General features: G+C 33.6%; 1 protein-coding gene across 1 annotated transcript; it reads right to left on the reverse strand.

Moving 5' to 3' along the window:
- Window positions 1-4210: 4210 nt before the first annotated feature.
- Window positions 4211-12599, reverse strand: serp (chitin deacetylase-like protein serp). Its single transcript, XM_090114332.1, has 5 exons — window positions 12439-12599; window positions 7528-7691; window positions 6860-7109; window positions 5635-5956; window positions 4211-5361 (listed from the first exon to the last, which is right to left on the reverse strand). The coding sequence occupies exons 1-5, from the start codon at window positions 12491-12493 to the stop codon at window positions 4533-4535; spliced, it is 1620 nt and encodes a 539-aa protein (XP_089970458.1). The 5' UTR covers window positions 12494-12599; the 3' UTR covers window positions 4211-4532.
- Window positions 12600-16294: the final 3695 nt, after the last annotated feature.

The following is a 16294-nucleotide window of genomic DNA, read 5'->3' on the forward strand; positions in this document are numbered from 1 at the left end:
GTAGGTATAGCCAAGCTTGAGTACCTTAGCTAATTCCAAGCTGTATTATATTAATGAGGCCAACCAGTATGGATGTGAGCAACAATAATAAAATACATAAATATTTATTTAATATTCCATAAAAAATGTTTTAAGTGCCTAAAACTATATGTTCCATAACATAATTCATAATAAAGAGGCAAAGACAAATAGTGGCAAAATTAAAATTGGGTGATTATTCTACTGCTTAAATCAATATAAGAATAACAACAGTATATTAATTGATTATTAAGTTTTAATAATCTTTATACTGGGGTATATTTGCATGATAATTTATGCCATTTTATAATTTTACGGCCTTGTTTCGAAGAGGTATTGCGAAAAGTTACAAGAGGTGCTGGAATCATTTTTAAAGCTAAGTGAACACGTTTCCACGAATTTAGTTTCGACAAGGAAAATTTTAATTTTAAATATATTGATCCATCTTCATTAATACGAAGTAAGTTTTCTATTAATATAAAAGTATTTTGTTATTTTGGTACTTACATATTTACATTATTTTACATTAAACAGCATGATATTACAATTCCATTCAAAATTCTCATCACGAATTTTATCGACTTTTTTAGTATGATGGGAGAAAGAATAACAAAGAATGTTTTGTTTTTATTATAAAGTAATCAATATGTCAAGTGATAATCATCAGTCCCTATAAGGTCCCTATATAATAGTTGGTTTCTCAGATTATTTAAATATTAAACATTTACTTTAAATTTCACTAGGTACATTACTAATGCCGGTTTATTTCCAGTTAAACTGAAGGTTTAACCTATTATTACAATGTGAATCATGCAGAGACTAAAAGGAATTATGAGTAATATTTCAGTTGATTCTTAACTGCATTCTATTATACATATTTAAGTACAGTTTCACTTAACATTGACATTATATTTGTGATTATGCAAAAGGATGTTATTTTTATTTGCAATGCTTGATAGAAATAAATAACATTGCGGTTGTGTACATACTGGTTGACTTTCACTGCTTTCACTAACGCAGACTGAATTGCGCTTCTCCAAGCTATTATATTCAGTATCAATAATAGAAAAATACCAACTCTCTATTTGTTTTGATGCATGTCGCTACTCGCTAACAATACAGCTGATTTACATTATCCTTTTTTTGACTTCAATTTACACAGAATATTGCAAAATGAAATGGAAAGTTTTATTGTACTGCGGTGACGATATACGACCAAACTAAAATCGATGATGTGCAACTTGCCACCTACTACAGCGTGAGATGAGGGAGGGTCGTGTTGGCGCCCCGCGCCTATTGTCTTGTCATCGTTGCGTATATCATACCACTATGATGTGTCAATGCTATACTTTTTGAATGACTTATTCTCAGGGATAAATTAACTGATAGGAGTGTGTTGAAATAATTTTGCAATATTTTTCTTTATAAGCATGTGATCATTTCTTATTAAAAACATAAGTATTTAAAGTTTGTTTCTTTTTTCTTTAAATAAATTTAAGCAGGCAGCTTATCCCCAAAACATTAGGTATTCATTGTATGTAATGGGCAATAACCTCCGCTTAAAAAGTTTTTTGCCTTCATCATTCTTCTTGACATATTCATTAAAAATACAATGTTCAAATTTCAATCATCACGAAACTGAATTATTAAGCAGATTATCTATACCTAATACCTATGTTGTTTTATACACAAAAGTGACGTCTTAGAAATCAGAAGCAATAAGTAGATATTTTACTTTAGATAAATAATCGGAAAATTTCCGTTTTTTCTATATTCTATTCTGAAATGAGCTTTGGCTGTAAAATACTTGTAATTGAATGCGGCTCTGGTGGCCAGTGTCGGTTTATAGAAAAATAGTCGCAATAGACTAGCGCGATAGGTATTCTACATAGGTAGGTATCACTACATAGTATAAAACAAAGTCGCTTTCTCTGTCCCTATGTCCCCTATGTCCCTATGTATGCTTAAATCTTTAAAACTACGCAACGGATTTTGATGCGTTTTTTTTAATAGAACGAGTGATTCAAGAGGAAGGTTTTAGTATATAATTTATTAGGTTTTAGACAAAGCAGGCTAAGCCGCGGGCGGTAAGCTAGTTCTACATATAAAATAAAAAATACAATATAAAAAATGTAACCTGCAATAAAATATTGCGGCGACAATAGCAAAAACACATAAATTATATGCAATAAAAGTAACTAGTTATGCTTAAATATTAGTTTAATAAATATACTATGTATAAAATTAGCTGTTAAAGTTCGCAAAATAAAAACCTTGACACATTAACCTCAACTACCTAGAAATAATTAATGTTATGTTCAAGAAACCAGCAAAAACTCCAACAACAGTAAATCCTTTGAAAGGTCGTATTTCCTTTCCTGTATGCTTATATTTTTAAGAATTCGATGAATGTTTGTATTGCAATTATAGAACAAAACAACGAAAGACATAGTGTAATGAAATCTTTTAATTAACTAGCCTAGTGTCGCACAATACCTACTTTAAGAACAAAAAATATAACGTAATTTTGAGTGCTACTTATTCCCAGGCATTAATACATAAAATTATATTCGTGAAACTGTGTTTCTTTCGATGATTGTTCGTAATTCAAAGAGAAATAGCACTACGGGAAGTGTTACTAGTATTTTTTTCACTCTTGAAGGCCAGTCATGTAGTAAAAAGCGAAATAGTTATATGTCGCCCTATTAGAAATTTCATTCGTCATTCGGTTACAACTTACAAATGTTTGTGTCGAATAACTAGATAGCATTAAAATAGTTGTTTTTAATTAAAATCAGGATGTGTTTTCATTGATCATGCGATGAAAGAAATAGTTCAAATAGTATTATTAATTCAAATTATATTATTACTAGCGACCCGCCCCGGCTTCGCACGGGTGCAATGCTGATACTAAATACACTACAGAAAAATTGTGAACGTTGTATAGGTATAAAAATATAGCGGCCCGCTCCGGCATCGCAATTCGCACGGGTATAAAATACATAGCCGGGCGGCCGCAAACGCTACGTCCCGCAATTTTTAAATCTGTAATATCTTCGAAAATATTCACTTAAATCATGCGGTGTAAAGGGCCATATAGATCTATATTAATCCCTCAGTCCCTGAATCACAGACACAATAGAAAATCTATTGTGTCGCGGCCCGATCGGGCCGCTCGGTGGTCAATGGGTTAAATAAACAATGTATCCATGGTATTTAATTGCTTAAGGATTAATGCTGTATTGGTTAAAATCGCTTCGAAAATTAGCCATTATTTGTCGTAAAAAGTAAATGACAAAAAAAAGTTATTGTGGGTTATCCATAAGAGATAGACATATACCATCGCGGACTTTTCTGTAGACCTTTTCAATGTGTATAATACTTAGTACATTATTTTGATAAAACTCGTAGGGTTCAGCCTGCGTTTGCAATGTAAGCGGAATAAATGTAATTTTTTACGACATCACATTAGAAACCTCAAAAATAACAGTACTTCTCCACTACTTAATGGATATTATTATACATATAAACCTTCCTCTTGAATCACTCTATCTATTAAAAAAAACCGCATCAAAATCCGTTGCGTAGTTTCAAAGATTTAAGCGTACAAAGGGACATAGGGACATAGGGACATAGGGACAGGGAAAGCGACTTTGTTTTATACTATGTAGTGATGTATTTTTTTAATGTAACGTGAAATGTTTACCACTTAATGATCGAATAGTATTTCATAATAATAGGTATAGCTAATTCTCTTTATCGTTGCCCATATTGTCGATTTAAAGTTAATAGGTGCTTGTAATATGTTAGGGTAATAAATATTATTGCTCATATTAGTGTTTTAAACCTTCTCTTTTCTGCTGATGTTCCCTATATTAAAGCAAAGTTCTATTATTATTTTATATATACTTTCTTTCAATTATGTAGTTAATTTAATATTATTTATATTGTCAATAGAAGGGTAGATTTGTAAAAATGTGCTTTAATTAATTAAGTGTAGTAGTAGTTACCTACGTGTGCAAACATTCTCAGCACATCTTAAGCACTTCTTATTTCTTGCAAAATATACCCACGAGTCGTGAGAGTATTGTTTTATCTGCTTGTTACATAGTGCATAACAAACGTGTTGCATAAATTGGGGCATATTTCTTATCTTGATAGGATGGATTAGATTTTTAAATAAAATGCAGTGTATTTTTATAGTATTTTGTATTTTAAATTTTATCCAACAGACTTAAAGTAGAAAAATCACATAAAGTATTAAACAGACCTATTAAATATTCATGTGAATCTATATTACATACATTTAGGTAGGTACTTAGACTACAAGCGGGATTTTGACCCGGTACATTTTTATTACAAGGACACATATTCAAAGTTTCTAAAGTTCAATTCGACCCTGATAACAAAATTGACATTTCGAACGTAAGACCTCAAATATGATGTCCGTGCAATTCGTCAATTGTAATTTAATATATCGACTAATTTGCACCTCCTATGGCGCGAGATCTCTTTCAGTAACGACCATCACCCGATGGGTCGTTCAACCATGGGTAATTGACGGGACACCTCAAGCAAGTTTGAAGGTTTATCGTTTCCCCGGGAACCTCCTTAGATGTAAGTTTGCAAGAGTGTGGAACCCAACAGGCGGGAGGTCCTTCGACTGAGCACTTTTCCCTCCAAGGTTCGAAGTTCTTAGCTTCAGAAATGGTACGTGGATTTTGGACCCATTGAATAACTTGTGTCATGGTTACGAAGTATACATCGTTATGCGTTGAAAGAATTTCGTCAATCCAGTATAGGAAAGCTTCTAAGTATTCAGGATTGTTTCTCAACCAAGCGGCGTGGAAGTAAAGACCGAGAGGAGCCCTGTTTTGATCGTAGTGTCGATCGAAATTGTGGTTAAGGAAGTTGTAGAATTGATCTCCAGACAAAATATTTGAGCAAGAGTCAACCATAGCGCAACCAGGCAAGTATTCGTCATTTGAAGGATCTTCACGTCTGTCGAGTTCGTTCATAACCATTTCCCAGACAGCATGACTTCTCGTTGGGCAACTTTGAAGGTTACCGTGGCAGCGATGTGGCATACGGAAGTACATCGTGTAAGGCCATAGGGGTGGGTTGGAGAGAGGAGCGGTAATTGTGCTGTCATACAAAAAGGCTTGCTCTTCCATCATAGTGAACTGGTTGTTTCCACCGACACGGAGGTATGGAGCACGGACGCCGACCACGCTGTTATCTGTGATATTGGCGAACTTCTCGATGATGACTCTCATGCCAGCCATTTCTCTGCCCCAGTCGTCTACAGTAGCGTTGCTCCAGAATTGTTCATCATCGTTGTGACTGTAGAAATTTACCATATTTAATACATATTGTCGAGACATTAGAAATACTTTTTTATATCAGAGGAGGCAACAGAGACTTAAGACATTTTAATGGTTTTAAACTAAATTATAAAAACTTAGTACTTTTAGTATTATGAACTTTTTAAATTGCGTAAATTTTAACTAATACTAATGATGAAAATGAGCAGAAAATAATACTTATGAGAACTTCTGACATATTAAAATACCCAAGGTTTTAAAGTAAAAATTATAAAGAATTATTGAAACTTACGTAATTGAGTGAACTGCAATTTCGTGTCCCTTTCTGTGGGTTTCTTGCACGCCCGAGTAGTTTGTGTACTTGTGTGAGACAAAGAATGTAGCCTTGATATCGCAACCATTTGGATTCTTGCGTTTTCCGTTAAATATTTCTTTGTACAGTTCGATATTGTTGTTATTAATAGCATCATCAAAAGTGATAGTGATCATCTGTGGGACATCTCTGGCTGGCAAATCGCCAGGAATCACTGTTCCATCTTCAGAACAGAAGCAGTCTGGCAGCACACACTGGGACGTGTCACATGGAGGCGCCCTGTTGGGGTCGTTGTCGTTATCTACAACAAAATACAATCATAAATGTAAAGCTAAAACCAAATCGATAGGTTGAATAATTTATTGTTAAAATATCTGCCTATATGATTCTCGAGCCACTCCTTCGAAGTACATGTCTTGACACAAGTATTGAAACCTGTATGGGTACTTTCGCCCGATCAATTCTTTCGGCTCAACTTAACCGACGGTTAGTTTGATTTCACTTTATATCGTAGAGTATGTAAATAGATATAGAATAAAGCACAATTTCCAAATTTCCAGTGCTAAAATAAGCATATGTTTGTATACAATATAGGTAACACGTTGGCACATTCAATTATAATTCATTTGATTGCAAAATATTACCGGTTTACTTGGTTGCATACCTACTTAACTGTAAAGTTCACTGGATTTTCGCAACCAAGAGAAAAATTTTGCTTTGCTATGAAAAACAAAATAAAAAATCTAGTAGTGTACACTGTATATGAACTTTATTGAACAACATTCTATTTCAAGCTGCACGTAGCAAATTTAATTTATTTCATGCTGATAACTTCATTGTTATTCATAGAGTCACTTCAAACTGATTTCGAATAACACGACGATCAGATAATGGTATGGTATTTACAATTACCTACAATAAACACGAATAATTGAAACTACTGAAAACAAAACTTTAAGAAATCTAAGATAACATATATTTTTTAATTATATAAAAAATAAAATATTGAAAAGACAAAACACTATTTGCTTACAGTATATTACAACATAGCATTGAGATGTTTTTTTAGGCCAAGTGATTGGCATTTCAGAGTCGTCGCTCGTCGCGCCTTGCAGGCAAGAATATTTTTAATTCATGTTATGGTCACATTTTTGTTCTATAAATGGAAAAAATATATTTTACAATGTTTTTTGCTGTAACTTACCGCATGAATTTTCATCAGAGCCATCGGCACAATCTTTCTCTCCGTTACAGAAGAGACCACGTTCAATACAGTTAGAGTCTCCGCAGGCTAGGAACCCGTCTTGGCAAAGTGGCTCCTCAGTATAGAGCAGAGGTTTGACTTTTCTTTCTTTGTTCTTTAGTTTACAGTTCTTAACAGCGTCCTTCCAGTCACATGTTTGCTTTTCGATGTCGAAGAATAGACCGGCTGGACAACGGATTGCTTGTATACCCTGTTAAAGTGATAAAGTATGAATATTTGTTTTATTTGCAATATTTAGTGAGAGTTATTGTATGTAATATATTATATAAATATTAATATCATTAATTGATAAAACGCGCGCGGTGTGTCCCTAAGACACATAAAACTGAAAGAATAGAATAAATTCGATTGCTCTGGCGGGTCACGAGTGAATTGGTCAGGCATCCGCCCCGGAATGGCGCGAAAGGATGCGGGTTCGAGTCCCGCCTCGTGATCGAATTTTTTCTATTCTTTATAAATTTATATCATTAATTGTGTAATTATTAAGATTAAAAAGCTTCCGTCGAGACCAAATACGTTTATGGACAAAGTAAATCTGACATTGATTCCGATATGCTCATATAATCATGAAAGGTGCGTGTGTAGTAGTAATTGCCTATTGCACTGACCGAGGCAGTGCACTGGATGACGTCGCGACAGTTGTCGCCCTCGCCGGTGACCAGGCGGAACCATTCGCCAGCGTCCTTGTCCTTGCATAGTTCTTGCTCCAGGCTTTCCTCTTTCTTGGCTCCGTCATCCGCTTGTCGCCGCCAACGGTGTCCATAGACACCCTCTATAGAAAGAAATCAATTATGAAAACATTGTAACACGAAATACTACTACTAGTTACTACGGAAACCTATATCTCCTCATGTCGACAAATTGTTGTTCTTGGGTTACGGGTTTTTTATCATTAGATGTAAAATGTCACTTGGATATGTAAATGTCAAAGGTGGGGTGAGCGCACGTGACATTTGACTGTTTGAAATGTCAGCGCTTAAGCAAGCGACAAGGACGACTCTTTCTAAGTTCTGTCTATATCAAATTATGCATGGTATTTGATGCTTTGTAGAGGTTGTCGAAATTATTATAATTCGGAAAGGTCACGGAATAGTGGATTTCCTTGACCGCCGATTATTATAATAATGAATTCAGGAAATCTTAATATAAATCGGTTTATTTGCTAAAAGTGTTACGAATTGGTTAAGATCAAGAAATAAAAATAATGATAGCAATATATTATAATTTATAATTTAAAAATTGTTTTTATTATGGGTTTCAAAAAATACCTAATATCTCTAGTTTTATCGATATCGATATTGATAGAGTCACGATGAGACGTTTGTCAGTAACATTTATTAAGAGTGCGACACACTTATGAAATAGTTATCAGAAATTGATGCGAAATTTATGCGTGAACGCAAACAACGTAACATAAGGAAACGAAGGCATCGCGATATTATCTAATCTAATGGTCGAGTTGTGAGAGGCAGCCTTGTTGGCCGCGGCCGGAGCGCGGGCCCGCGGCCTGCGGGGCCACACCGCCACACCGCCTCACGCGCAATCTTATATCATTGTCCTCTTATCGATATATTGTTACTGCCCGACTTTCGGAAATCCTATTGCAAAACATTGCTCATACATACGATTTCTAATTATTATTAAATAATTAACCTTTTTAAGTGTTCTTATATTCACGTAGCAGAGAAGAAGTACATTAAAATTCAGTACATTCTGAAGCATATGACTAGGTTTTAAATTTAATTTCCTGTTTATTGAAGGTATAGTGACTGTAATAAAAGAAAGAAAAGCAGGAAATATTTTTGTTGTGTCCGTAATGTGGACCGTTTTACAATGTTAAGTACACATAGTATTTCCGCATGCAATATAATCCTCCATAATATGTTATTAATAAGACTTGTTTAATGTTATTAATATTAATGTATATCTCTTAGCGAATTCAAATTAACAACTACATTAATACAATACCTAAAACAGAGAAAACGAGTTCTTAGGAATTTCATAACATTGGTTATTTAGGTCTCGAAATTGAATACATAACTTGTCCTTATAAAATAATTAAGTTGTTTATCAGATAGAAGTGTATGATTTTGATCTTTTATCAACATAACGCATTACATAGAATACTTTGGAAGGTTAATTAGTCAGTTTAGGCATCGCGATGAATAAAACATGCCGCAATAAAAAATAGTTGTCACCGGAACGATAAATAAGAAACTTGTCCTCTTTGACCCGGATCTACCACGTGTTTGGGTGGCAATATGTTACATGGACTTGATCTCACGACACATTTAACCCTAAATGTATTCATTTATATTATTATGTACAAAGTACGTAACTTTCATAGGTCGTTATCTATTAGGTATTAATCATCATTAGTTTAAGTCAACGCAGCGCGAGCGAGTTGATGTCTTTTATATGCAGAGGAATATTAACGACTCTTACCACTAAAGTTTTTTTTTCCACTAAAAATTACAGAAATAATTATCAATAATATTCGCATATATGTATTTCAATTTTTATAACGATAATGAAGTACAGTACTGAAAATATTGATTGAATATGAATATAGGAAATACAACATAACCAGAGAACTCGAATGATCATTGACCTCTGGTAAATAAATCACGATGAATATCGTTGGACAAATAATGTATAAGTAAATAAATAATAATTGTCTAGGCTGGTGAGTGGCGAGGTAGTTGAACATATAGAAATGCGCGAGGGTCGGCCGCGCGCCGCCTGCATACCGATCAATCTCATCAATATGTACCACCGATGCTTGCCTTGTATAAACGCTATTGCTATATTGATAACGGGAATTTGTTATTTATGCGAAAGCCCGATTGTTCTAAGAAAGTTCAAACACCAAATTCCTTAACATTTCATTAACAGTTATAAATAGACTTTCAATTAAATAACATGCATTTTGAGGATTGTAAAACGATTAAATATTTATGATACAATTTTCACAGATATGTGTAAATACAACTTCAATATTGTATACCACCTAGCATCTCATCCGATTTAATTAAACCATTTTTTTATTTACTTTCAATTTATAAAAACAATTAAACGACGTTTGACACAGTAAATAGATGGATAGTTAAATTTATTGAAAGTTTAGTCGAATAGTTATAGCGAACGTAATAATAAAAACTATTGTTAAATCTGTCAGTAGAAAACAAGACTTATTGCAAAAGTGCAGTTACACTTTTTGTTGGGGCTTTCACCATTGTCTTGAATAGGTATACCGACTACCGACCTGATTATTGACTCAGTAAAACATTAAAGTAATTTGTTAATTTAGATATATGTATGTATTTTTTATCTATACATAAATATAATATTTATAATTAAAAATGTTGGTATCGATAGCTGCAACTATATCACTCTATTAAATGTACCTAATTAGAAATTAACTAATTTTTCATAATTCTTCAGAAACTTAATTAGACATCGATTACCAGATACAACATTTGGCAGTATAGTTTAATGATACAGGATTTTGGGGTCAGGCTACGTTGACATTTACAATAATATATACATATATCAATTTTGTTAAATAATTAATTGCTAAATTATATTTATTAGGTTAATAGGTATAAAGTAGCAGAAGTTTGAACATGTTTCTGAATAAAAAATTGATATGAGTTAAATTTACATTAATTTGATATGTATTTTATTAATATGTTTAATATTATAATTAGCCTTTAATGAAATAAGCTTTTATATCTACGACAAAAGTTTACATAAATTTGCTAGTAATAATTTCTACATAATATTATGATATTGTATCATATAGTAAATTAAGATAATGGCCATAATACAATAACAATACATAACTAATGCTAGAGGTTCATGCCTGCAAGTATCGATGACCGATTACATGATAGCAAGTTGGCTACCTGACGTGAGCGCAATCGACACCTTCTCACGATAAATACCACAATGAGGTTATCAGTTTCATATTAATATGACACGCAAATACACTAACATTTACTTAATCTATACATCCTTAAGTACATGTAATAACCTTTGACTTAGCCAGGGATAAAGGTTCAGTTAATATTTCATGCGTTGAACATCTCAGCCTATATTTATGATTTAGTATTCAGAATGTAATTTAAAAATTAAGTATGTATGTGAACATTATTTTGTGCCTGATATAAATAGATTATAAAAGGTATTGATGTTGTTTTCGAAACCAAATTAATGTTTTTTTTTAGTTTTCATAAACTCAAAATACATGGCTCTGTATGTTTATGCTTATATGGCTTTTGAAGTTCAGAAAAGAGTTATTCAGACATGTAAGCTTAATTTTAGTACTGTCAAGTGTCAGTGCTACTAAATATTAATAAAAACGCTGTTAATATACCTATACCGACTTTTAAAATATACGATTCAAGTTTGTCATTATACGATATTATATTGATGCAAGGCACGTTTTAAATCTTTTAATACTGTTTAGTGACGGTGATAACCTTGACCCCTTGGTCTTTTGCGATTTTAAGTGTTTTATTTAAATAAAATTATACTAACTTCTAAGTACTCATTGGACTCATTCGGACATAAAAAAATGTAAAAACGTAGAAGTACATATTATAATATATGCTTTGAGTAAACATTGCTATGAAGATGATGGATGATGATTTCATGTTTATAAACATGGTAAATAAATACCGGTTATGGTAAATTGACAACGAAACGAAAGAACATTATTTCGTGTTTTCACCAAATCAATATCATATTGTGAGATGAACGGTATTCATGATATATTATGTGCTGCGCAAGATTACTACGGCAATGCAATACCTACTCCTTCAAGCTACGAACTATACAATGTGACGTCAGCGGCGCAACCGCAACGCAATACATCGAATGTGAAAGTTCTCGTACCTACAATACGCAGCTAAAACGAATGCCAAACATTTGTTTTTTAGTAATAAAACCTTAATAGTATCTTAAAGAATTATATAAGTATGCAATCGACGCTACCGCCTTTTTTATGCTCTACTACCCTCATTTGAATAAAAGTTATAAATCGTATTATATGACAGCCTATCATGACCTTATTACATTAGAGTGTGCCGAGTGTTGAATAACGATTATTACATGTATTTGCATATTATTATAACACTAATTATGATTGCCTTCTTGTATGGTATCAAATCCATTTTAAAAGTTCAACTTATACCGGCACTCATGTATAATAAGGTTTGATAGTTGTCAGTATGGTATCGCTTGAGGTTGTCCTTGAATGGCTTGCAGCGCGTTGATTACATTCTTAACTTATTCGATGCAAGGAGATTGCGTTTAAGTGCAATTTATTAAAACTTGATAAAGGCACTGTCTATCTCGCGACGTTAGAACTTAGAACTTCACTGTTCACTCAAGTGCCGCACTGGATGTTGACGTAATCACTATTTACTTTCAGCTGTGGGGTTATGACGTAGCGCCACCTGTGACGTCGCGAAATAGACGGGATCTGGATGCGTAATATAAAGGTTAGGACTCACCGCAGACGAACAAGAGACACGCGGCCAAAGTAGCGACACGGGCGTAGCGCGCCATGACGGGATCACAACAGGTCGCTGCGCGGCCGCCGGGCCGTTAAATAGTGGCCTCAATCTGCGCCCCGCCCGCCCCTCTCGCCCACAGCATTTACACTTCTGCCAACACCCTGCACTCATCAGCTGTGAATCACCTGCATCTCCAGGATGGCACGCTGTTCATACTACCTATTACGCGTTCTTATCTTTGCATGCAGCTAATCTGCAGGCATGCACAGACAAAATTGCAATGAAAAAAATTGTATGCTTTAAACCATCATTAATATAATAATATCACATCTTAGGGCGCGTTCCCACCGGGTCGTGACGACAAATAATCGTGTAGTTTTAAGTGTCGTGGCTTATATGTTTAAATGGAGGTGTTCACATTTAGAACGACACAATTTACTGTCGTCTACGACAGTTTTTGCAGTGACGACACTTTGTCGTGACAGTGGGAACGGCTAGCACGACAGTCGTAAAACGATAAAAAAATCGTGGACGGCAACTCTATGTAGACGAACACGTGTTTTCCCTTCCCTCTCGCACCCGCGCGCTCCTCGCGTCTGTAGTCTGTACTCGGTTTGCTTTTCCCAACCCAAGCGAACGCAGAGGCGACTAGATTTGTAGCTTGCTGATGATGCGAGCGATCTGAGCGATCCAATGGGAACAGCTAGATACGACAGTCGCTAAACGATAAAAAATGTTGACGATAAACAATCGTTATAATGGGAACAGGTAGAGACTACAGTCGTCGAACGATAAATTAGTCGTTACGACATAGTGGGAACGCGCCCTTAAAGCTTCAAAATGATGTAAAAGATCAAAAATCTCATGTAAAAATGTTTAAGCTAATGGACATGAATTCATTCAATAAAATATAAGCCTAGCTTAAATTTAATTGTAACAAAGCATCGAAATTATCTATTATTTCCTTTTCCTCATCGATCTTTTTGTAGGTTTCCTTTAGTCTATTTCTATTTCTTCTTTTCTTTCTCCAGAAAATGAAGAATATCGTCGAAATAAGCATTCAGACAATTTTTATTATATTTACAATATATTTCAAATGGAAACAAGGTCTCGAACCCCACGAAAGATCTTGTTATGCGGACAAATATTTTTAAAATACCATAACGCGTACCTACAATTTCGCTTTTGAACCGAACTATACGTATAATAACGGGGACTGCAAGATTAGAAGTTGGATTGTGAGATTAATTCACCCTTATTATTGAAATCAAAATAGTTAAATAATACTTAATAGTTTAAAAAAACTAAAAAACACGCTTTTAGTTCGGTTTTCTATAAAAAGCGTGTTTTTTATTTTTTTTTAACTATTATTCATTTTATCAAATTAATGTATTGTCATCGGTCCTCAATAAATCTACAAAGTTTGATCGAAATCTGGCCGTTTAAAGTGGGTCAAAATCGCGCCCAAAGAAGTCGGTTACAAACATACAAACATACAGGTGAAGCTAATATAAAGCGTGTAAAAACGCCTTTTGTAACCATTGTGTGACGGTAGAATCAAGAATTTAAATAAAATAAATACAAATTTTGATTTATTGGGGCATCAATAAATATACACTAGTTTCATCAGCAAATATTGGCTACGAAATGGCGCAAAAGCACGTAATTCATTTTTATGATCTTCATTCAATTTCGTAACATGTATTAGGAACCTACTTTAAGACATACATCTATAAAGCATGGAAGTAAAAGCCATTACACTTTTACTAAAGCTTTTTAATAACCGAGGTGGAGTGGCATATAATATGTAATCTGCACTTAATTACATGGAAAGGGTTATTAAGTACAGTTAAGATTAGCACGACTTATAAGATCAAGGTCGTGATGCGTTCATTAAGTAAAATATTACATAACAAAAACAAATACCGAAACAGATCGTTTCTTTAAGACCTCTTCATATTTTGTATGATCCTAAAATTTTGGGAAATATAAAAGGTAAAGACGATTATACAGTATACAGGTTGACTGGAAATTCGACGTGATCCTTCAAAGGGGTTATACTAGAGGTCATTTGCAACAAATTAAGTCCAGTTAACCAGGGGTCAAAAATGGATAGTTAACGGTTACATACCGGAATGCCTCTTTATAATCAGAATTGAATACCATTGCGCATTGGAGATTTTCATGAGATTTTCTTTTAATAATTTCCATTCTTTAACTTTTGAATACAAAATCTTTGTACGATTTTAACAAATTTTTTTAATTGTACATAATTGTTGCCCTACAATATTCAAGGAATTATTAGTTAAGTGATACTTATAACGTGGTTTAGTGATACAAATGATTTTTTTTAGATTAACCTCTAACACCAGTAATCCCATCGTTACTTAATGATATGCCATTAATTTTAATGAGAGGATAATTGTTAAAAAGATACTAAACAGTTTTCTAATTAATAGAGTTTTAATAATAAATAGAACTGGCCGCATGTGAAAATTGTATAGGAACTATAGTTAATAAGTTGGATTTTAGCTTGTAAGGAAAAATGATGATGGGTCGATGTTGTTAAGACTGATGAAGATTGATAGGCAGACTATAATTACATAAAGCGAAAAGCGTTTATTTTGCTAAATAAATAAAAGGACAATATTATGTGTTGTATATACAATAATTATTTATTGCTATATTTTTTTATAAATAAAAAGTAGACGTTGGATCAGAAAAAGTATCGTCGTCCCTTTTCCTACTCTAAACTCGAGCATCAGAATGTACACTCATTTTGTGTTGGTGATACAGCAGAATAGTATTTATTTTACCAAACTTAGAAAACAAGAAAACGGTAAGCCACGTCATCATGGAATGCAAACTGTTTGTGAAGTACAGGACACCTGGGTTTGTTAAGGTCATTCCCCTGAGCTATGTTCGAAGACAATTCGAAGATTTGAGCTTTATAAAAAAGCTGCCATCTAGAGTACTATCGGTTGTGCCATTCTCCACCTCACGCAATAAAGGTTCTTAACGAGTTTCGTCAAAATATCAATTAATACTTGTAATTAATCAATAAAGATGCGTTAACAAAATATGTGTAATGATCGACTTTAATTTTGAAAATAAATAAGGTTGTTAGGTACCTTTTTATCTTGGAGTAGGCTTTTGTAACACTTTGCTTACAAATATTAATCATCACTTTGTTGTCCTCTTGTTTGTCTGAAAATTATATTGAATACTCTACTATGGCCTACCTTCCCTTGAAGCTGTGAAAAAATTAAACTTATAAACCAACGCAATCAAAAGATACATCCGTTTATGCTGTAAATTTCGCTTATCTCGACATTCGCAAGGGAATCAAAACCTACAGGGTACTTCCCGTGAACACAGTCTTGAAATTTGGTAAAAAAACAACGTCTTAGGTATATAGCATAGATAAAGGAAATATAGCTAAAAGCATAAATTTTAAGCTACAATATGGTAAAATTGTTTATCATGTTGTAATTGTTTATTTGGAGCCCTCGGTGCGCGAGTCCGAGTCGCACTTGGCCGGTTTTTATTTTATTATTAAAATTGCGATAAGAAGCGTTTAATTTCTCAACCCTATAGGGAACTTGACGCGAGTGATATATATATATCACTCGCGTCAAGTTCCCTGTTTGCCAAAAACGATAAATTTCACACATCTGAACGTAGAACTAGGGAAAATATCTACTACAAATAAACATGCCTATACATATTATATGAACTGCAAAATCTATTTCTGAATTTCAGGATACTTAAGTACTTAGAGTAATCATTTAAAATCTTTTCCTGCATGATTTTATAATGTTATATTATTATAAATAAATAAATATTTCCAATC

This window comes from Colias eurytheme, chromosome 2 (assembly GCF_061535395.1).
Source record: "Colias eurytheme isolate Ceu_HAF_F1 chromosome 2, ilColEury1 Martin Lab GWU primary, whole genome shotgun sequence".
Classification (NCBI taxonomy): Eukaryota; Metazoa; Arthropoda; class Insecta; order Lepidoptera; family Pieridae; genus Colias; species Colias eurytheme.

What these genes read in the sequence shown, in the direction of transcription:
- serp (XM_090114332.1), bottom strand. Translation starts at nt 12,493, where the DNA reads ATGGCGCGCTACGCCCGTGTCGCTACTTTGGCCGCGTGTCTCTTGTTC. An exon ending in TCATCCAGTGCACTGCCTCG is followed by an intron (nt 7,110 to 7,527) that starts GTCAGTGCAATA and finishes TCACTTTAACAG; the next exon opens with GGTATACAAGCAATCCGTTG. An exon ending in ATTGCAGTTCACTCAATTAC is followed by an intron (nt 5,362 to 5,634) that starts GTAAGTTTCAAT and finishes AAATTTCTACAG; the next exon opens with TCACAACGATGATGAACAAT.